Raw genomic sequence first — 23,102 nt, forward strand, 5'->3', positions numbered from 1 at the left:
TAAGTGTTAAATATATGGGGATATGAGGGATATGGGGTTTTTCTCTTTGGGGTAATGAATTTATTCTAAAATTGATTGCAGTGATGAAGACACAACTCTGTGATTATACTGGGAGCCACTGATTGTACACTTTGGATGGATTGTATGATGTATGAATACATCTCAATAAAACTGCTTAAAAAATAGACCATAGGATTTGGGGATGGAAGGAGGATGCCAATTGAGAGAGGCCAAGATATTTTGACTTCTGGCTTATTTTTGCCCTTAGTCCAATGGCTTACTCCTTAGAGACTATTGTGTAAATTGCTGTGTGACTTTGGGTTAAGTCTACTTCATTCTCTGGGCTTCAGTGCAGTACAGGGTAGAAGTGAAGAGCACAGACCTTGGAGCCAGATTGCCTGAGATGGAACCCCATCTCTACTGCTTACTAGTTTGGGTTATTTAACATATTATGCCTAGTTTCCTCATTTGAAAAATGGAATTTATATTATTTCTTTCTCACAGGTTGTTATGAGGATTTAATTAGTTCATTTACAGTACTTAGAAGAGAGCCTAGCTCATGTTATATAGCAATTAATCTTATCTATTATATGTAAAACCAGGGATAGAACAGGGAATGCACGCATGTGGGGAGGCCTGGGTGGGGATTCTCTAAGGGCCTTCGGAATTCCTGAAACCTCACATCCTCCTTGTCGTTGACTCCTGGGTAACAACAGGTCAGAATCTCATGCAACAAAGTACTCTGATTCCTTTGGGAAGACCCAGGAATTAGTCAAAGGGTTTCAAAGGTGGTTGGAGCTCTTGGAGGCCATCTGGTCCAACTTCTCATGGAGTAGAAAGGGCAGGGGGACCAGAGAGACTACAGGGACCTGTCTGGCATCACAGAGCTTTGATGAGTTGCAGGTGGCAATTTGCAGGGGCAGGAGTGATTTGAAGGAACAGTGGGATGGGCTGCCATGGGTTGGTAGGATGCTGAGGGTCAGAGCCCCAACTCTCTGCCGTCTCCAATGCCTAGTTCAGGCACCCACTCCATGGCTAAGATACTGGGGTCACCACTGGCGTCCTCAATAATAATCATAATCATTCAAGAGCAGGAACCATGTCGCAAGCCCTGCACCATGTTCTTTTCTATGCATTATCTTGATCCATACAAAATCCCCTTTTTTAGAGATGAGAAAAGAGGCCTTGACCAAGGTGAACCAACCAGAAAAGGGCAGAACTGGGATTTGAACTTGGGTTTCTTTGATGCCAAAGCCAGGGTTCTCATACGGCACTCGTCTAACACTTCCAGGTACCTAACTTGGGCCTTGAAGCCACAACCCAGGAAATAAAAATCTTTTATTGTCTGACTGAGCTGGCCAAGCAGATAACATCAATGGATGAACTTGGCCTCCCAGTCATGTTTTCAGCCTGGCCATCCTGTCCCACAAGTCAATGAGGGACCAGAACTCCGTCCCCACTGTCAGGGGAGAAGCAGTGGCTGTTGTTGGAAGAGGCAGGAAGGGGAGCTTACAGCCTGGAGTGAAGATTCTGGCTCATGGGCATGAGCTGCCTGGACTTCAGCCAGGGCCTTGACATGGATGGGAGGAAGATGAACAGATGGAAAGTGGGAGGAGAAGCAAGAAAAGGAGTGAGGTGAAATAGAGCTTCTGCCTTTCCTTATAAAAACATAAAATGTGTAGTTGATATGAACATGTGTGAACGTGTCAATTTAATGTGGTATAAGAACCACAGGATTCTCATTTAATGTGGCTTGTCTCCCCAGGGGGCCAGAGGCCACATCTGTCGTGTTCACTGCAATATACTCAGTGCCCAGCCCAGGGCCTGGCTATAGTCAGCACTCAATGGATATATGAAAAAAGAATGAAAAGACAGATGAATAGATGGAAGAGCACTGAAACTTGGGTCAGAAATCTGCAGCTTTATGACTCACTGTGTGACCCTTGGGCAAGTTACTTTGACTCTGTGAGTCTTAGCCTCCACATCTATAAAATAGATGCAGAAGTAGTTCCCACTTCACAGGGCTTTGAAATCATAGATTTCAGTGGAAGCAATGGCCACTTAAACCTGAACATCATGCTCACAATTGTACTCAGAGTGAAACTGGGTTTAGCAATCTTTTCAAAGGGCCATGTTGAACCAGGGCCAGGGGATGGCCAGAGGTGTGGTTCTAAGAATCAGGATTAAAGGTGAAAGTCTGGAAAGTTGCTTGGAGAATTGTAACATTCATGAGGGCACAATAAACCAGGCAGGCATAACAGATAGTCTATCTCCCAGGAAGTTTTCTGCCTTGCCCATGCAAGGGGTCAGGTAGCATTGGCAGGAGCACAGATGGACTTAAATCAAAATGTTATAGATCATCTAGTCCATTCCGCTCCCCTACCTTCTACAGGTAGGAAGACAATAGCCCAGTGAGGGAGTTAAGGGCTGAGCCATAAGAGCCCAGGTATTCTAACTCTCGGCCTAATGCTGCTCCCACCACACCACCATCAAAAGAGAATGCTGCGAGGGGCCATCTCACTGCTGCAGTCCAGAAAAAGAATGGGCCAAGGGAGAGAATGAGTCCAGGTAGCAACCATTTAAAAAGGGCTTCAAAATAGGAGTCATCTTGATGATAGAGGAGAAAGAAGAGGAGTAGGAGGTGGAAAACGTTAGAAATGCTTTCTTATACCCACATGGACTACATGTCAAAGCTATCACATGTGGACTAATATGTTAAATGGCTAGTATTCTGGTGAAGACTTCTGATGGGGAGACAGAAAAATAGACACAATGTTACAGTCTGCCCAGCTCTGTGGCCTTGGGCAAATCCTCTCTCTGCTCCTCATAATTATCACAGAATAGATGAGGACACCCAAGCCTATCACAGAGCTGATCCTTGGGGATCAGTTAGGTAATGGATGTGGTGGGAGGAGGTCTGCCCTGTAAAATGCTCTACAAATGGGCAACATGGCAGGTGGTCTGGAATGAGGACCCTGGAGTCAGACAGAGCTAAGTTCAAGTGCTGTCCTACCACTCACCAGATATGTGACAGGCTATTCTCTGGGCCTCAGAGAGTAAAATGGACATGGTGGGTATCAAATGTGATAATGCATCAAGAGCGTTTAGCGCAATTGCTGGCACATACTAAGCATGCAATATACTGCTTGTTATTGTTACTAGTTAAGTATAAGGGATTTTCTTATTTAGACTTTACAATAACCATATGAGGTATGACTACAATTAGTGTCATCTTGCAGATGGGGACACTAAGTCCTAGAGAGAAGAATTGGCTTGCCCAAGATCAAACACTAATTAATATACAGCTAAGTCAGCACTAGAACCCAAGTCCCTATTATACCAGGCAGGCAAAATCAGCATTAGAGAGCAAGGCAGGCAGCAGTGTGACCATCGCTCAGGAGCCCTGGATGTTCTAGTTGTAGAAGAGTTTTAACCTTGAACTGCAGAGACAGCATGGAGCTCAGTCAGACAAGCCTTGATTCATCTGTAATTAAAGGAGCAGACAAAAGTACTCCCTACCCAAAGTTTGGGTAGAAGCTTGAGGCAGAAGCCCTGGGTGCCAGAACCATCTGTGTTTCTGATTCACTCTGTGACCCTAGGCTAATCCCTTCTCTCTGGGTCTCAGATTCCCCCTCTGAAAAGTGAAATGTTGAACAAGAGCAATTGGTCTCAAAATTCAGTGAGCCTATGAGTCACCAGAATATTTTGTTAAAATGCAGATTCTCATTCTGAGTAGGTCTTGGGAGGGACCTAGGAGTCTGCATTTCTGAGACACTCTCAGGGGATGCCAATGCTGCTACTGATCCAAGGACCATGCTTTGAGTAGCAAGGAACTAGGTCTTCTCTAAGGGCCCTTCTGGGTAAGGATGACAGAGTCTAAGTAGTAAGAGCAAAGAACTGATTCTACTCTAAGTGTCCTAAAGTATTTTGGGGTCCAGTGAGGTCCAGGTTACTTCTCACGGACTGCAGACCACCAAAAGGCACTTGGTGTCCAGAGCTCAGTCACTTTCAGCTTCAGGATCAGTTCACCTGCTCTCTGCTCTCTGCTCTCTGGCCCCTTCCTCACCCTCACCTGCATTTCACTTCCTGCCTTCTGAACCACTCCTCCCCAAAGGGGATAGAGGGACCCTTGTTCCTAAATAAAGCAAGGACAAGACTTAAGGGACCCTCTCAAATTAATTCCCTACTTCCTTTCTCTTATGCATCCATCCATCCACCCATCCATCCATCCATCCATCCATTCATTCAACAGCTGTTTATTGAGTATACCTGATGTGCCTGGTATGCTGCTAGAGGTTGGGGTTATAGCAGAGAATCAAACAGGCATGCTCTCTGATCTCATGTTATTTACATGCTAGTTGAGAGGAGGATGGGATAGACCATAAATAGATAGATACGGAAATGAATAAGATCACTTAAAATAGTGAAGTGTAATACAATAACAAAAAGTGATGGGTGGCTAGGGCTCCCTCCATCTCCTGTCCTCAGGATTGAGTCTGAGTCCAAGGTCATGAAAGCCCATCTCGGGAAGCAGACTTGGCCCAGTGGTTAGGGCGCCCGTCTACCACATGGGAGGTCTGCCGTTCAAACCCTGGGCCTCCTTGACCCGTGTGGAGCTGGCCCACACGCAGTGCTGATGCGCACAAGGAGTGCCATGCCACACAGGGGTGTTCCTGTGCAGGGGTGTCCCCACGTAGGGGTGTCCCCGTGTAGGGGTGTCCCTGTGTAGGGGAGCCCCATGCGCAAGGAGTGTGCCCCGTAAGGAGAGCCGCCCAGCGCGAAAGAAAGTGCAGCCTGCCCAGGAATGGCACCGCATATATGGAGAGCTGACACAACAAGATGACACAACAAAAAGAAACACAGATTCCCGTGCCACTGACAACAACAGAAGCGGACAAAGAAAAACACACAGCAAATAGACAGAGAACAGACAATTGGGGCAGGGGGGAAGGGAGAAAAATAAATAAATAAATCTTTTAAAAAAAGAAAAGAAAGAAAGCCCATCTCCATCTGCCCCTTTTGCTTAGCCTTATTTCTTGTCATGTCCCACCTTTAACTCTCTACTTCAGCCACAAAGAACAGGGAGCATCAGCTGGAAGAGACTGACCAGCCTTCGATCCAGTGGTTCCCTTAGCCACAAACACTGTTTCCCATCTTCCTCTGTTTCATCTCTCTTCTCCAGCTAACTTCTGTCTTCTTATCTCAGCTTACTTATCACTTCCAACCTTCTGCCACCAATCTGGGTAGGTGACTCTATGTGCTACACCTTTCCCTTACCAGAGCATCTGTCCCTCAGCATAGTCTGTTTATGGAGTCCCCTCTCATCCAGGCTGGGAGCTCTTGAGGGTAGGCATCATGTCTTGTTCATGGCACACCGGTGCTTAAAAAACACCTATTGTATTAATACTTAGTTTAGTAAGTTTAAGAGCTAAGTGGTATCAGGAAAAGGTGTTGACAAGGCATGACTTTGGAGACAAAAAATGGATATGAAGGAAACAAAATAACAATCCCTCAGTCTTTCTGGAGTTCTTATTCCAGTGTCTTTCTCCTCCATCACTACCTCGAGCCCCCTGAAAGGATTGCTGGGTAGGTAGGGCAGGAATATTGGCCCCATTTAACAGCTGGAGAAGGTCATGCCCCACAGGAGTGAATCAACATTGACTGAAGTTACTCAGCCTGATGGCAGCAGAGTGTGTGCAAATAATGTTAGAAACCTACAAACATCTGATCCAACATCTTCTTGCAGGGGATGTGGTGGAGGTGGTACCCAGTTCTGAAGCAAGTGTTTTAGCACAAAATAGCCTTTTGAGAGAGACAATAGTCACAGAGGAGACAAAGTTATTTCCCTGCAGTCCACCTGCACCCTTGAACCCAGGCCCCTACTGGGCAGACTCTCCAGCGCCCACTCCATTTGACTTCAGGGATTCCATCTCTGGGGTCAATTCATGGAAACTGTATATTTATAGACTGACAGGGATGGACAAAACCTTAGAATTCCAATTTCCTCATTTCACAGTTAGGGGGAATCCAAGGTTTAGAGAGAAGAAGGGACAAGTCTGTAACTCATAGTGATTTAGGACCAGGGCTCCTGATTCTCAGTCCAAAGCTTTCTCAAGTATACCTCACAAGTGCCCTTGACATGCATCTTCTGAGTTAGGGAAGAGGTAAGAGAGGCAGGAGTTGAAATAAGCTACCTGTCCCATCTGGTCATCTTACCCTAGAGTTTATTTCTCTGTAGCCCTCACTGGTTTTGTGCATTTAAGGTGCTTGTAGTTACATCCCACAGAAAGTAGGATGTGGGTTATTCACTGTTTAGTGACTGTTTATGAAGGTTGTTACTGCTACTCGGGCACTATGGTCTCCCAGCTGACCAAAACCTAGAAAGAATGGAGAGTCAATGGGGTGAGTATTTGGTAAGGCTAGCAGAGAACTCAGTAGGATTCCCTACTACTAAGCCATAGGGAAAAGGGTGTGGGTTTTGGGTCCTCATAATACACAAAAACATCCAAGAAGAGGGAAAGGACTTTTTGGCAGAAAGCTGGGAACTGCATCCAGCCAGGGTATGACTCTCATTGATGCTTGCATTTGCTGTAAGACCTTAGACAAATCACTCAGCTTCTGAGAGCCTTAGCTTCTTAGATGAGAGGGTAAAAGAGAGTCTAGTGACTCTTCCCATTTTCATAATTTTCCCTTCTAGAAACTGGGCTTTGGAAGGAGTGAGTCATTAACTCCACCTGGTATTTCTCAGGCCAGGCCTTGTTGAGGTTTAATTGGGAGATGTACAGAAAAGAGTTAACATAGTAAATCTGAGACTGTTATCTGTAGCAAGTCCTGCTTGTAAGGTTGACTCTTGTCTGGAATCTGGGAACTTGGATTTCAGGTGGACCCACACCATTTCTGATAAAAGAACTGATAAAAGTAGCTCACTATGCCTACACTGTACAAACAATATGGTTGATGCCAAACACCTTTCCTTCTAGGAGTCTGCAATTTTCATATATGCTTGGAAGAGGGCACCTATGTGACCAGCCCCCAGTAAGAACCCTGGGCACTGAGTCTCATTAGAGTTACCCTGGTAGACAAGATTTCACATGTGCTATCACAGCTTGTTGCTGGAGGAATTAAGCATGCCTTGTGTAACTCTACGGGGAAAGGATTCTGGGAAGCTTATGCTTCATTTCCTCTGGACTTCACCCCTTGCAGCTTTTCCCTTGGTTGATTTTGCTTTGTATCATTTTTCTGTAATAAATCATACTGAGAGTATGACTACAGGCTGAGACCCTTGAGTCCTTTTAGTGAATCACTGACCCTGGGGGGAGATACTGGGGACCTCAATAAGACATAACCCTAAATTTCACAGAGATAACCATAATCTATACTGACACCATATTAGTATATAGTTTAAACCAGCACTGTCTAATGGAAAACGCCAATCACATATGCAATTTTAAGTTTTCTAGTAGTCACATTTAAAAATGTCAAAGGAAATTAATTTCAATACTATATTTTATTGAACTAATATAGCCAAGATACTATCATTTCAACATGTAATGATAGAAAAATATTAATGAGATAGTTTACTTTCTTTTTTTATACTAAGTTTATACCCACAGCACAACTCAAGGCAAACTAGCCACAAGCCACGTGCTCAGCATGGCTAATGGTGGCCATGTTGGATAGTACAGGCTAGAGGTTAATGGCAAGGGCTCTGGAGGCAGGACATCTGGGCTAGAATCTTGGCCCTTCCACCTACCAAGTGCATGGACATAAGCAGTTACTTAAACCCTTCCATGTATTAGCATCTTCATCTGTAGAATGAGGATAATAATGCTAGCTACCTCATGAAGTTGTAGGTTTTTAAAAATAGTTAATAAATTTAAGGCATAGGAGATTAGACCAAAATACCCTGTGGCACACACAGGATATTTGGAGGAATTTAGTTGTTATACCTATTATTCTGAAACTTGACCCTTAAGAACAAACTTGCTCAAACCTTCATTCCATAGATGAGGTAACTGAGGCCCAGAGTTTCGATGGCACCAGTTTCAGAAGCAAAGGCTCTGGCTGCCTCACCTCTTGATGGATTCCCTATCTTCTGGTTGGCTCTGAGGTTGGTTTGGCCAATTATAGAGGAAACCAGCAGCTTCAGCGCCCCACCTACGTTCTGCAGTTCCTTCTGGATTGCAAAACAGGGCCACTGAAGTTGGCACTGAAGTCATAGGGCCTGGACCGCCTCTTTTCTGCCCCACCTGGGCCCACCCAGAAGGAGAAGTGTTAAGCATTCCTCTCTTTTGCCCCACAGGTCCCAAGCCCCTCCAGGGTCTGCCCACCCTGGCGTCTCCAATGGAAGATCCACTGGCCACGTTGCTGCTGGGAGGATGAATCACTCCACATTGGAATTCCACCTGGAGACCTCGCAGCCCAGTTGAACTGGCTGAACCCATCACCAAGTCCACCCTGAAGACCTTACTCAGCGATAATAGGGCTGGCTCTCCTTGTTTGGGCTTTGCACAGCCCTTCCTGCTTACTAACTCATTCTATCTTCCCCAAAGACACAGCATTAGCACTTTTAAAAAATCCCTCCCTCCAGTTTTCTGCAGCCCCCTTCCACCCACCAAGCAGGTAGATAGTAAGTTCCCTGTAAACGCCTCAAAACAACAACAAACAAATAAACAACAACAGCAAAAGCAAAAACACAGAAAAAACAAAGGGAAGGGATACTAGGTACCCACTTCTCAGGGAGGTAATAGAGGTTGTTCTTAGGCTGGAAGCAAAACTAGCTTGTGATCCCTCCACAGCTTCTCTCTCCATCCCTCCCCTCCTAAATCCCAATAATGCAAATTAGCTATATGCCTCTGACAAACTCAGCCTAACTCACATCTCAAATCTTACTAGCAGTTGGATCAGACCAGTTTTGTGTGTTCAAAACCGGCAGTGCATGCTGACCTGAAGCTCTCCTTGTTCCATGTGCTGAATAGTGTTTTCTTTGACAGTCATTTATTTGGCAGATATTTATTGAACATCTTCTATGTACTAAGCCCTGTGCTAGGGGCTGGGAGTAAAGTCTTCGTGGACTTATAATTTAGTGGAAAAAACTGATGTTTCATGATAAAGCCCAGCAAAGGTTTGATATAAAAAAGGTCAAATACTCTAGGAACTACAATAAAGCAAGGGGACCTGAACAAAGCTCTTTTCTGAGACATATTTAAGTTGAAACCTAAAAAATGAGTAGGAGACAACTAGTCTAAGAGAGACAAGGTGGCTACTGCAGGAGAGGGAACAGCATAGGCAAGCCCTGCAGGTGAGAAAGAATGGCATGCTGGATGAACAGAAAAAATGTCCACGCTGTTGGGGTAGGGAGGGCAAAAGAAGTGTGGCAAAAAATAAGAAAGGGACTGGATTTTTAGGGCGTTGTCTGAAGTGCCAAAGAACATTGATTTCATCCTGAGAGCAAGAGGAAACTTGTGGAGAACAAAATCTTTTTAACACAGGGTCCCTGGGAACAAGTCAACCTAATGTGCTAAAAATGTGGAAAGATTGGGGAATGCCATTTTAATTCTCTTCTTTGTGCTTTTTGTGCCAAAGTTCAGAGCTCCTCTGAGTGTGGACTGTAGGCTCAAGGCCCTCCTCATGGCCAGGTCGTGCTCCTTCCACCACCACCCCTCGCCCCAGCCCACTGCCCATGGAATCAGGTATTCCTGAGCCCTGTGTAGCCCAGCCCTTCCTTAGGTCCTTGGAACTGTAATCACAGAGACCCCCACGGGGAGGCTGTCAGACACCCTTGTTTTATAGATGGACCAGATGAGGCCCAGTAAAGGAAAGGAACTTGTCTGTGACTCCACAGACCAGTAACAGCTCCTGCCTCTGACTCCTTCTTGTCTGTCCCAAAGAAATTGGACACCCAAAAGCAGTAAAAACCATAAATGGTAAGCACCAGGGACAAAAGGAAGCATGGCAGAAAGCACAGTACGAGACAAAGAGCTCTGGCCAGGAGCCAAGAAACAAGGATCGTAGACCCAGTTAGACCAATACATGATGACTGTTAGAAAGAGTCATAAAACTTCTTGGGACTCCAGTTCCTATGTCTGTAGAACAGGAATAATACCATTTACCTTAGAGGCAGAGGGAAAGATGACCTGAGCTGGTTCTTTGGTGTATGTCTCTGTTTATAAATGATCTTGTTTAACTTTATCCTTTGGACTCTTCTTCCCTGAATGTTGACTACCAAAATCCTCTGAGCATCAAAAGGACATTATTGGGAAATATGAGAAAAGTTGGAATATAGACTGTAAACTTTATATCAATGATACAATTCTTGAACTTGATAACTCACTTAAGGTGGTTACATAAGTGAAAGTTCCTGTTTGTAGGTGATGTACATGGCAGTATTAAGTTTTCAAGGAGCATATTGTATACAACCTACTCTCAAGTGTTCAGAAAATGGATTGATAGATAAATAGATGGATCAATAGATTGATGGATAGATTGAATGACACAGCAATCGAGGCAAAAGGTTGAAATTGGTGGATCTGGATATCTGAGGAAATAAGGGCATGTTGGAGTTCTCTGTATAGGGTTTGTATTTTTGTAACTGTCCTTTAAGTTTGAAAGTATTTCAAAATAAAAAGTTAAAAAAACAACAACTGTACTCCAGGGCTGGGGCTAGGGGGAGGTAAGAGGGGCATCTAGGGTACAAAATGTAAGAAGGTGCTCACTCTCATGCCGGCCCTGCACTGGCGGGACCCGACTTCCTCCCTTGCCTGCCCCTAGTCCCAGCCTTGCGGGATACACCTTTAAGGGCAAGGACTGTAATTTCTAGATAACTCTATGATGCCTCTCATGGCATTCACATGGCGCTAGGTAGGAGCATGTTTTGAGGATCACTAGATGCATATGGATGCTAGTGAACAATGGATTTCTGACAATAAATCTGTATCTATACAGATGTTTGTATCTTTGGGTAAATATAAGTTAACAACAGAACAAAATGGGAAAAACCCTATACTGGAGCCTAGAGACTTGGATTCTGGTCCCCTCTCTGCCACTGATTTGCTGTAGGAATTTGGGTAAGTTGTACCCCATCTCTATGCTTTAGTGGAATGAGGTGATTGAAGTAAATAACATTTATTGTACACATACTCTGTGCCAGCCACAGCTTAAAATTTTTCTATATTTTAACTCATTCAAAGACTTTCTGGCCTCTGAGGTTCTTTTCACTTGTAACAGGCTGTGGTTTGAGGTAGGGAAGGCTTTGTGGAGAGTGTGGATCTTGAGGTGGACCTTCAAACTCTCACTTGGGTGTTAATACTTTAAATCCTAGTGTAAAGGCATGGTCTCTCGAAGCACTTCTGAGCCACACCTAATCCTAGGATTTCCACCACCAAGACTGGGGCCAGGCCAGCTGCCTCAGAATCACTTTTTGAGCAGGTCAGAAATAAGTTCTCAGCCTCTGGCCCCAGCAGGGATTCAGAAGAGGGTCGCAGGAATCTGTCTTAAAAGCTTCTCAGGTTACTCCTTTCCTTGGCAGGGGAGGGCATGCGGTCCCCGTCCTCATTATGTACGGAGGCAGAGGGAAAGGGCTCCGGCCCCTTTGGCGTCGTCGTGTCTTCGGTGCTGGCATCTTCCCATCCTCCGGCTCTGTTCTCAGTCACCTGGTCTCGGCTCCAAAGAGCAGGCAGAACCAAGGGTCCAGCGGGCTCCTCCCCAGGTGCTTACGGCTTCTGTTTTGATTTCAGGTTTCTGAACTGTGGCCCAGGAGCAGGAGTTGACTGACCCCCTCCTGTCCTCTACTTCCCGTTACAGTAAATAAATCAGGACTGTTTGTGCATGGTTTTGTTTTGTCTTTTGTTTTTTAAAAAAAGCTTCTCGGGTCATTCTGGAGGTCAGTTTGGGAACCACTGATCCACGGAGACCAGTGCCTTCTCTCTCTATGGACGGGATCATAACTGGACAGCCCAGACCAGAATTGCCTGGTCTGATCCTAAGTGTCTCTGAGCAGAGAAACAAATGCATTGATTAATTTCCCCAGCAAATACGAAGAATCTCTTGTGTGCCAGGTCTTGCGCCAGGCAGTGATTATGGTCCTTGTCCTGAACGGACTCCCATTCTAGGTCTATCATTCATTTTAGAAGCAAGTCCTCCAGTCTGAGCCCGAGGAGCCTTAGAGACTATCAACCGATCCAGTCATCACACAGTGGGAAAGCAATGTGTTCAAGAACACGCAGCAAGTGGCTGATATAGATATAAAACCAATGTTCCTGGAGTCTGACTTCAGTTATTACTGAACTTTTACATTTTCACTCTCTTCAACCAGAACGGAGGCAGGGAATTAGAGGGCATGCCACGCCGGAGTATTTTTAAACCCCAGGAATAAGCGCCCCCTAGGACTTGGTTCCGTTCGACTTAAATTCCTTGCCCTGGAAGTGCCCGCGAGCGCGGCGCCTGCCCAGCCTCCACACCCCTACCCTTCAGGGCTGAAAGAAGCGGGGCCGCCTGCGGGGTCCCGAGGACCTGGCTCCGCGATCGCGGCCCAGACAAGCTGCTGCCCCCGGCGCGGGCGACCGGGGCCGCGGAGAAGCGAGCGCTCGCCGAGCCCGCCCCTGACAGCCCAGCCGCCCTGCGATTGGCCACAAGGGCCCCGTCCTGGCCGCGGATTGGCCGTCGCCGCGGGCTTGAAAGGCGGCCGCGCGCCGCGGAGCCCGCAGACGGACGGCGGCCGGGGACCGACGAGCGCGCTCCGCCCGCCATGGCCTGGCTCCGGGCACCCTGCCTTCTCTCCCTGCTCCTGGCCGGCCTCGTCCCGCCGAGCCGGGGGCAGGAGAAGTCGAGGGTGAGTGAGCCTCGGGGGTACGAAGTCCCGATCTCTCGGGCGAGGCGCCCCCCGTTCTCGGGCTCCCCTGGAGCACGGCGGCACCAGCACCCTTAGCGCCGCTTGCGCCGCCGGGACCCCCTCCCCGACCCTCGGTCTCTGCGCAGTTCCGTCCATTTGAGGCGTGGAGACCTGGGTGCCCGGGTGGGAAGAATGGGTAGCAGAAGGTCTCTCTCCCCCAGTTCCCGCCTTCTACCCGCACGGCTACCTCGGGGCGCCTTGCCACGTCTGCACCCGAGCCCCTCTCCAGCTGGGTCTGAAGCAGGGCCGGGGGTGGGAGGGACGGGCACAGAAAAAAAAAAGGGGAAGAGACTTGGCCTTTGGGCTAGCCGCGCAGATTCCCAGAGAGACTGACAAACAAGAAGAAAGGGAAAGGGGCGGCTGGGTGGTCCTGGCTTGAGGAATTGCAGGGTCGGGGTGGGTGTTGCCGCGGGAGGGCTGCTCTCCAGCTTAAGAACATAATGCGTAGGTGGAAATGTCCACTGAGATTCCATGACATTGAGGGAAGAAGCAGAGATCCGTCACACAGGAAGAGCTCTGGACTGGCAGTACACCCTTTCCGGGCCTCAGTTTCTCTCTCTGCTGGAAGGGTTGCAGGGGATGGAAGAAGTGGCACTGTGAGGCTGATGGCTTCAGAGGGGTTTCTTGGAGAAGCTACAAAACCCACAGGCTGTTCTCCAAAGGGGTTCCTGCTCTGGGGAGACCTCACTGTCCACCACTCATTGCCCATATTGGCCTGAACAAACGTGGCAGTTAGAGAAAGCTGGAGACTGCCAGCTTGGAAGGGAAGGCAGAAAAATCTCATAGTCTTCCATCTATCCCCAGCAGTGTGTGACCCTTAGCTGTAGGGGGGATACTGAGGCAAGGAGAGGACACTTACCCAGCATGCTTATCTTTTTGGACAGTATGTGCCAGGGTGAGCCCTGTTGATCCTCTTCCCCCAGGTAGGAAAACAGAAGCCAGGGATAGGAATAGGCCCAGAGAGAGGGATTTCTGTTCCCAACCTCCCAACGCACACATGTGCGTGCACACACACACCACAACATGCATGCATAAGGTCCTCAAGCGCTGAAAGTCCTTTTCTGAAATCCTGTGGGTCCTTATTTTAAGAACTTAGGAGTACATAATTCTGTTTCCAAAATTCTGTCCACTGCTCAGGAAGTCCATTCCAAGGATTCGGTTCCTTCCATTTGTTTTGAACCCCCTTTCCATCCTCAGCCTAAATCCCTTTCAGAGCCTGCCCCTCCCTGGAGTCAGTCTAGAGACTGATGGCTGTGAAGCCACTTTCTCCAAACCTCCTCCTTTTATCCAAATCAGTTCATAATCCCTGTCTCAGAAGTCATTAGGATTACTTCCCACCCAGGACAGGCATGGAACTGAGTTGCAAGAGTGGGGTGTGGGGTAGGAATGGGGGTGCACCATAGGCAGGCCAGCACCATGGAGTCAGTCCCATCCCCTTAGTTCGGGAGGAGCCAGAGAAGGGAAGACTTGGCTCCTGCCTCAGGAAGGTTGGCGGTAAGAAGGTGGAGCCCATAACTCATCATAGCCTGTGTTCTCTTCAGGACTCAGAAAGAACCGAAAGGATACGGTCTAGAAAAGTTTTGGAGAAAGGGTGAAATTTGATCATATCAGATGCAACCAGCCAGGACTTGCTGGCTAATCAGAGCCTGGGCATGCCCATCCCTGTCCTTAGAGAGGTGAGATGTCATAGCCCTGGGGTCTAGGACCCAACTGTTTACCTTACCTCCAGTCTCAGGGCAGAGGGGTGCAAGTGAGGGGCTCAGCCCCAGAGGAATGTTTGTCTCCACCCAGCCTAAAAAGAAGGGCTGGGGAGCAAAGAGTCTTCCTCTCCTTGCTGTGTCCCCTCCCCTGCTGCCCAGGCTCCCTGTCCTTGCTCAACAAAAGGGCTTTGCAGAAGCCAGAGAGTAACGACTGCTGACGAGCATGGGATCCTAGTAACGCTGGTTTCTAGGTGACTAAAGCAGGCAGAGAGAGTCACTGGCCAGCAGTCAGAGCTGAAGGACCCTTCAAACAGCACTGATTCAGACTCCATCTTACAGTCGAAGAGACTGATCCCTAGGAAAGGGAAAGGAGTGGTCCCAGAGAATCAGTGGCATGGCCCGGCCCAGAACGCAGCTCTCCCGCCTCCCAGGCCTGTTCTCCTTTCACAGCATCACACTGTTGGGAGTGGTCAGAAGGGACAAGAATGGCACAGGATAAGCAGCCCAAGCCAGCTGGGGTCCCATCTGAGTCCCATCCTCCAACTCTTAAGCCATCAGACCTGTTCTCTCTTGTCCTGCTGTGGGAAGACTGAGCCAGGCTCGTTGCCTCTTCCGTCCATATCCTCTGACCTCCTGTTTAGGATGCAGTGATCTATGGTTCCAGAGAGGGGAAGAGAGCTCATCACATAAGGCCTGGGCTGCAGGGCTCAGTGGTGATTTCAGGCCTTGGCTTCTCCCACCACGTGCCACCCTCTAACCCCTGCCTGTCTCAACCCACAGTACTAGCTTTGCTGGCCCCAGGACAGATCATGGAGGATTTATCACTCATTCCTCTCCTAGGATATTCAGTGCATTATCTTCATTCTGATGGCTGGGGAATATCTCAGGCTACTTCACAAGAATGTAGGAACATCAGGGCCCTTCCTTCTAGCTGTAGGCAGAATAATTGCTAGCCCTTGTTGAAAGCAATCAGAGCTGAGTTTGCAAGCTTACAGCATTTTGTTCAGGACCCCAGAAATTTTGCTGCAGCAAGGAAGCTGAGTCACTTGCAAAAATGAAAGCAGCTTCCAGTTTCTAGGGATGGCAAATGATTTTCTATAGATCTAAAAAGAAGGTTAGCTTGATTTCTCTCGATTGGATGAAGGCTTGTCCATCTCATAGGGGCGGGTTTGGGCAGGTGGGCTTTATTTTGTATAGGGTCAAATCTAATGAACTAGGGGCCTGGTTGGCTATCTGGGCCAACCAATTTGGTGGGGATTTCAAATTTCAAAGAATATCAAGAGGAAATGAAAGAGGGACTTCAAAGAGGGAGTAGGGCGTGGATTTTTTTTTGCTCAGAGGGGTCTTTGGGCTTTCTATATAAAACTTTATCACTCTCGACTTGTGGGTTTCAAGCCTTTTTTGATCTGTCAATAGAGTCTCACCCCATTTTGGGAGGCATGGTATTATCCTCACTTGTCAGCAGTCCAAGGTCCAGAGAGTGTAAGTGACTTGCCCAGGGTCACACAGACAGCAAAGGCTAGTATTTAAACCTCTCAAGAGTGGGTTCCTCCTGCCCTACCTCCACCCTCAAACTGTGTGCAGAAGCTGATCCTCCTGTTGTTGACAAGCTCTGATTATTTGGACAACCTCTTGGCTTTTTTTTTCTCTTCACTTCCCGGAGTTCATTTTTGGATGGGGGTGGAGGGGAGAGCTCAGCAGAGAGGCCTCGCCTTCCAGCTGCTATTGGGAGTGTGTTTACCATGCCCTGACCTGGTTTGTTTGCGTTTCAGAGGTGGAGCTGATGCCAGCTGGGGCTGGCCAGAGGGGCAGGAGTGTTGAGCTTAGGTCTGGGACCTGCCTCCAGCACCCACCAAAAGTCCCGGGGTGTGGAAAACTAGACCCTTGTAAAGCAGGGAATTTGCCCTTGCACAAAGCCCTTACAGCTATCAGGGCATGGCCGGGTGGAGGGAGCTGGGTGGAGGGAACCCAGCCTAGCCTGGCTCAGCCGGCTTGCGGTTTCTTGGTGACAGACTTCAACACCCTGCTGTGGCCACGCCCTGCCAGCCTGGATCACTCTCTTGCCCAGTTAGGTCTGGGTACCACACCTTACCCAGGAGTCTCCCAGGGTTGGTGGTAAGAGAGGAGTGGGTGTGCTTCTCTGACTCCAGCCACCTGTGCCTGTCCTCCCTTGATCTAGAGTGCTGGTTTGGACTCCAATTATTTATTGCCTGTCCATCTCTCATAGGCTTTCAGGGCCAGGACTTATTATAATGGCTTCAAACTTTTTCCTTTCCCATCGTGACCCATCTGCTATATTCTTGATGCAATGACACTTTCTGGAGTAGGCCCAGATTTTTGTAGCTCATGGCGGAGATGAGACAGGTAGTGTGCTTATGTGCACCATCCCGCTTGCAAGCAGTCATCTCCTTCCTTCTTCTCCCACTCATGTGATGCTGTTAAACCATCGTGGTTGAGAATAACATCCAGTTCAAGGGTTTCATTTCATACATGAGGAAGCAGGCCTGGAGAAGAGAAAGGACTTGCCCAAGGCCACAAGGAGGGCGTTAGTTACAGAGCTGGATGTGGAACCCTGATCTCCCAACTCACTGGCCACTGTGTGCCCTATCTCCTTGTTCTGGAGGTTGACTGAGCTGCAGCTGGGCAGAGGAAGGCAAGGTGTAATGTCGTCATGGCAACCGCTCACTTACAGGGAGCACCTTTTGTATGCTGGTGCTGTGCTCTATTATTATCATCGCATTTCATCCTCACTCCAAGCCTTACCCCATGCCGGGCTCCCAATCCTACTTCCCTAATTTATGACAACAGCCTCATGTTTCCAGTTCTCCAAATTTAAAGCCTCTGAATCACCACTCTCCAGGCTGCCACTTCCTCCTTTCTGTTCAATTCTTCCTTCCCAATGGCTTAGTTCATCCCTTGTCTGGACTATTGCCACAGCCACCCAATCAATCTCCACGCCTCCAGCCCACCCAGTACCCAGTCCACCACCTTTAGAGCCTGGTAAATGTTTGTAAATGGACAATGTGCTGTGGAAGTCATTATTACAATAAGTTATTATCCTGGTTTCTATAGCACTCACCAGCTTATTAAGTGCTTTGATAATCATTATCTTGTATAAGAAATTAGGAAATCTGGGTCCTAGTCCTGCTCCAATTCTCTGTGGTCTTGGGCAAGTCACCTTCCCTGTTGGGATCTTTCATTATCTCAAAAACGGAAGGTTCAAGTTCCTTGCCAGCTCGAACCACTCCCTGGCACTGATCTTCTGTTCCAGACGGACTGTCATGGAGGCACAAGTGGCAGCATCTACGAATACGGGGCCCTCACCCTCAACGGGGAGGAGTACATCCCCTTCAAGCAGTATGCTGGCAAGTACATCCTCTTTGTCAACGTGGCCAGCTTCTGAGGCCTGACAAGCCAGTATCTTGGTAAGAGCCTCCCCTTCTACCCCGTGTTAGGTGGGACTGTGTGTGACAATTGGGCCTATTTCAATAATGGGAGCTTTGTTGGTACAAGGGGGGTGGGTGACAGTGATTATGAGATTATAACTCCTGTATCCCAATGCCACTGTGTTCCATGGTTTTGTGAAAAATGATTACCTAAGCCTGAGATCTGATAGCCTTTTGACATATTCTAGGAGATTCAGTTATTCTACTTCATCCCTGGGTACCTGAACTACCCTAAAAGCAGAGGGATGAAGATTTGGGTTTGTGTCTGGAACTTCCTTTGACTGGAATAAGAAATGGTAGATGAAGCTCAGCTTTGCTGGAAATTTCTCATCTTGCCTCAGCCCCACCTGCCCTGGTGCTTCTCTTGGGCCCTATGGAGAAAGCATTCAATTGGCCCAGGGCCCTAGGGTGTGTGCCCATGGGGAGGTGGGTGAGTGGTGCAGGAGTAAGGACATTTCCCAACCAGGAAACCGAGGCTCAGAGTGAAGAAACCACCAGGGTCACAAAGCTATTACAGGCAGAACCACGCTTTTGCCCAGGTTTTGAGACCCCCAGCACCCTCACTCTTTTCTCCTTGGCTGGGGCAGAGTAAAGAGCATGGGGAGCGGGTAGGCCCAGAGTGTTCGTAAGCACTGTGGGGGGATGCTTTGGGTCTGATGGTGGCTGGTGCCAGCTGGCTGCTGACAGGTGGGGGTGAGGGGAGCAGGGGAGGCAAGAGCAAGCTGACCCTGAACTTTCCATCTGGCAAGAGCAAGCAGGATTCCGGTAAGTGGACAATAGCAGGGCCCAGTGAGTTCCAGGACAGAATGCCTCTGTCCAGCCTTTGAAATAGAGCAGAGAGCATTTGTGCAAGAGATGGGCTGGGAGCTGGCATTGCATAAGAGGCCGAGGGGCACTGAGGAAACCCAGGAGCTGGGTCAGGGCCTTCCAGGGATTCCTGAGTTCCCAAAAGGTACGGAAGGGTCATGAGGGCCCCACCCCACACCATGGACATCCTCTGCCTTCTGCCCAGGGATGGATGGCTCTCGCCTCAGGAAACCCAGGTTTGAAAGCCCTGAGGTGGAAGCTGCGGGCATGACCCCTCACCTGACTGTGACAGGCTTTGGCAGTGGGTGGTGACTCTGATATTTGAGAAAGGGTATTTCTTTTTTCCCCAAACCTCCAATCCATCCAGACTAGAGTCAGAAAGGAGGACTTGGATCTCAGCTCTGCCCCAGACTCACTGGGTGACCTTGGGCCAGTCCCTTCCCCTGTCTGGGCCTCAGTGTTCTCCGCTGTGCAGTGGGAGAGCGGACGAGGCTGTCCTCCTCACCAGGTTCCCCGCTTTCGGCTCTCTCTCCCCAATGCAGAACTGAATGCACTACAGGAAGAGCTTGCACCTTTTGGTCTGGTCGTTCTGGGTTTTCCCTGCAACCAATTTGGACAACAGGAACCAGGAGAGAATTCGGAGATTCTACCCACCCTCAGGTGCGTGCTCCCCAGCGACCTGGGAAAGCTCCGCTGACAGGACTCAGGTTCAGCCATCCGCTGTTGCTCCCCGTTCACGAGGGCCATCGGCCAGCCATCAAGAACGACTCTTCCCTTCTGGAAACTGTGCTTAGTGGAACGTGGGGAAGGGAAGGGGCGAAGCGGGAGAGGGACAGGATGAGTGGGAGGAGGGAGGAGGGAGCTGCTGAGAGGAGAGGCACTGGACGAGGAAGCCTGCACACACAAGCCGACGCCTACCCAGCACCCAGGGGCTCTCACGGCCTCCTATGGGATAAAAATCCAGACTCCGCTTCTGTCTCTTCCTTTCATCCCTAAGTCCCGTGCCCACCTCCTCGGGACCCACATAAGAACCTTCCTCCTAGGTATGTGCGCCCAGGCCAGGGCTTTGTCCCCAATTTCCAGCTGTTTGAGAAAGGGGATGTGAATGGGGATAAAGAGCAGAAGTTCTACACTTTCCTGAAGGTGAGTGAGCAGCGCCCTGAGCTAGGGGCTCTCTACTTCTGGGGTGGGGGCAGCACTCCTAGCTCCAACCCCAGGCACGGGCACGGGCAGCCCAGGCCACTCTCCCCTGCTCCTGGGCTCTTTAGGAAGTAATTGGCATCTGATGACCACCATTCCAACTAAAAGGTTTTGCAGACTCTAGGATCTCATCAGCTCATTTTACAAATGACGCCAACAGGGGAAGGGACACGTTGGGAATCTCATGTTAGTGCCAGAGCTGGGTCAGTCTTCTAACTTCAAACTGGTGCTCTGTTCCCAGTGTCAGGCAGACCTGCCACCCCAGGAAGGCCTGGGGACGGGGAGGGTGGGAGGCGCCGGGCCACCCCAGCTGCCCCGGGCAGGGTTGATGTTCCCCTCTCGTCCTTGCTCCAGAACTCCTGTCCTCCCACCTCGGAGCTCCTGGGCACAACTGACCGCCTGTTCTGGGAGCCCATGAAGGTCCATGACATTCGCTGGAACTTTGAGAAGTTCCTGGTGGGACCGGACGGTAAGCCAATCATGCGCTGGTACCACCGGACCATGGTCAGCACCGTCAAGATGGACATCCTTGCCCACATGAGGAAGCAGGCGGCTCTGGGGGTCGAGAGGAAGTAACCGTTCCCCACCCCAGCCCATGTCCACCATGCGGGGCTGGGGAGGGCCTCTATTCAGGAAGGAATACACACCCACCACAGACTCCGCCCTATGCCCGAGGCCCCTGCCTGGCACAGATGTGTGCATACAACTGTGTATAGACTGCTGTGCACACAGGTGTTTGCACAACGTCAAGAGGTGTGTGTAAACGTGTGCATGGATGTGTGCACAGACATGTCTCCCTGTCTGAATGTCCAGGAACGTGTACCGTGTGTGTGCCACAGCGCAGTGTGCTCTGTGGCGTGCTGGAGACCACCATCTCTCTCTCTCCAGTTTTCTGTTCCAAAGATAATTCACGTTCCCTTAGCGCAAAGGAAAAAGTTTTTGAACCCTCATTCTACTCTAACCTGGACCTCAACCCTGGGACCTAAATCCCACTGCCTCCAAATACCACCATTGGAGTCTCCACAAGTCCCTGGACAGGCCACACTGCCCATGGCTCCTCCTTGCCATCACAGAGGGATTGAAGGATCCAGCCCTTCTCCTTCCTGAAAGGCCCTCCCAAGCCTCCTATCCCCACCCCCTAGGGCTCCCTGAGACCAGCCAAGGCAGACGTGAGAGCAAGGACCCCGTTCCCCATGTCAGGGGTGGCATCTCCATGAGGGGGGGACCCGAAGCCCTTGTGGGCGGGCCTCCCCTGAGCCTGTCTGAGGAGCCAGCCTTTGTGCATTCGGGCGAGGCTCTGGACAGGGATGCAACCCCCGCCCCTTTGGAGGACGTGCCCTCTCCCCTCACACTGGCCCATTGGCCTTAGACCCATTCCCCTCCCTGCCCAGTAAAGACCTTTCTGCAGCAGCTGAGCCTACTGTGGTGCTTCCTTGGGGGGAAGGGAGCAGGAGGAAGAAAAAAGAAATGAAGGGAGTGCTTTGGGCTCTGCTTTTTGATTTCTACCCAGACCCACTCTGCTTCTCTCACTCAAGATTTGGAGTTTATACAACCAGTTCACATCTATACGAATTCCCCCCACAGTCATCCAAGTGGCCAGAGCTGAGATGAGGGGTTCCATTGACAGATGAGGAGACTGAGGCTCACAGAAGGATCAGACCTTGCCTAAGTTCTCCTGATGAGTGAGGGCAGGACTGCACTTGAACCCAGGTCACCTGCCTTTACCCTTCCCCTGGATGCCCCATCCTCAGAGAGGTTCTGAGCAGGGCCCAAGGGGATACCAGCCAAGAGTAATAGACATTCTGGGGGGAGGAGGAGAATGGGGCAGAGGGAAGGCGGGGCAGGAAGCAGTGCTCAGATTGGTGGCCAGGAGGGGAACGTGAGCCAGAGATAAAAGAACACCAGTTGCAGAATGTTGATCTTCAACTTGGATTTATGTCCTGAAATCATGCAAACAGCTGCCCAGGGGATGGACAGACAGCTCAATACAGGCCTCTGGGCACCAGAAGCCTCCAGCTGTGGGACCTAGGGCTAAAACGTCAGGGCCAGGCTGCTTCAGTCGGGGCCCTCACTGAAAGTGGCTGCTGTGGCCTTCACCCAGGCTGCGGACGGTGCTGGCCCAGCTACTGTGGGTGGAGGTGGAGAGGGACCCCAGCACAGAACATCCTGTTGCTCTCTTCTGCTCCTGGAGGCAAACCCACTCTTCCCGAAGCTCCTCACAGAGGGGAAGGGATGGGCGGGGGGCAAGGTCCTGCTACAGAGCTTGAAGCAAAAATTAAACAGACATATAAATTGGCACTGGAGCCACTTCTGGGGAGATTTTGACAGGAAGGGGTCTTGGCTGTACCCCGCTCTTGAGACTGACTACTCCCTGAGGCTTCAGCAAAGGAGGGCAGGTCAAAGCCAGACGAGGCCTCTGTCCAAATGGTGGTCGGTAGTGAGTTTTCCCTCCACTCCAAAAGGAGGAGTCCAAATGGAGCCTTCTGGGTGGAGCCCTCCAAGTCTGTAAACAGTTTCGGTCCGAGCCGGAGCAGAAGCTGGCTGCTGCCTCAGCTTCCGGCCCAGCTGAAGCTGTGTCCACACAGAACATGTGACCTCTGGCTTTTTGGAAATCTGAGGTCAGCTCTTTCTGCAAGGTGAAGGTGGAGCCGAGTGTTACCATCGCATCTCACTGAGGCCCATTGCGGTCATTTTTTGTGGACTCTAAATAAATAAAAATTTTGAGGGTGAAAAGATTAGTGGTATAGGAGGTTACAAAATCTTACATGGAACCTAACAGTCAGAGTGAAAATAACAGCGAGGGTCACTGACTGTCACCAGGGCCAGGCCCTGGGCTAAGAGTCTTATGGACCTTCCTCATTTATTCCTTGCCCAGTCCTATGAAGTAGGCATATTGCTATCCCTTTATGCAGGGCTCAGAGAGTTTAAAAAGACCCACCCAAAGCCACACATCTAGAAGGTGGCAGAGCCAGGACTGGAACCCAGTCAGTTTGGTTCCAGATCTCTGAAGTAGAACTGTTCTGGGAGGGGGACAGAGATGGGTACCCAGAGCCCTGCCCC

The 23,102-nt window shown here is 49.5% G+C and overlaps 2 protein-coding genes and 1 non-coding gene across 9 annotated transcripts in view; 2 read left to right on the plus strand and 1 right to left on the minus strand.

The window, feature by feature from the left end:
• Window positions 1-11,510: 11,510 nt before the first annotated feature.
• LOC111758794 (small nucleolar RNA SNORA57) lies at window positions 11,511-11,661 on the plus strand. The gene has a single exon (XR_002792945.1). It is a non-coding gene; the product is annotated as a small nucleolar RNA SNORA57 (small nucleolar RNA).
• Window positions 11,662-12,675: 1,014 nt separating this feature from the next.
• Window positions 12,676-21,452, plus strand: GPX3 (glutathione peroxidase 3). Its single transcript, XM_004472013.4, has 5 exons — window positions 12,676-12,829; window positions 17,861-18,014; window positions 19,385-19,502; window positions 19,886-19,985; window positions 20,397-21,452. Exons 1-5 carry the CDS (start codon window positions 12,746-12,748, stop codon window positions 20,616-20,618), a joined length of 678 nt encoding a protein of 225 aa, XP_004472070.2. The 5' UTR covers window positions 12,676-12,745; the 3' UTR covers window positions 20,619-21,452.
• Window positions 21,453-21,957: 505 nt separating this feature from the next.
• TNIP1 (TNFAIP3 interacting protein 1) overlaps window positions 21,958-23,102 on the minus strand; it is a 53,862-nt gene continuing 52,717 nt past the window's right edge. For all 7 annotated transcript variants that reach the window (XM_071210790.1, XM_071210789.1, XM_058281047.2 and 4 more), the window contains one exon: window positions 21,958-22,745. Coding sequence is in view for 5 of the 7 variants with exons in the window: in XM_071210789.1 (XP_071066890.1) it covers window positions 22,711-22,745 (35 nt within the window). In the remaining 2 variants the exon portion in view is untranslated. The remainder of the gene's footprint in view (window positions 22,746-23,102) is intronic.

The sequence above is a fragment of the Dasypus novemcinctus genome, chromosome 2 (assembly GCF_030445035.2).
Source record: "Dasypus novemcinctus isolate mDasNov1 chromosome 2, mDasNov1.1.hap2, whole genome shotgun sequence".
Lineage (NCBI taxonomy): Eukaryota > Metazoa > Chordata > Mammalia > Cingulata > Dasypodidae > Dasypus > Dasypus novemcinctus.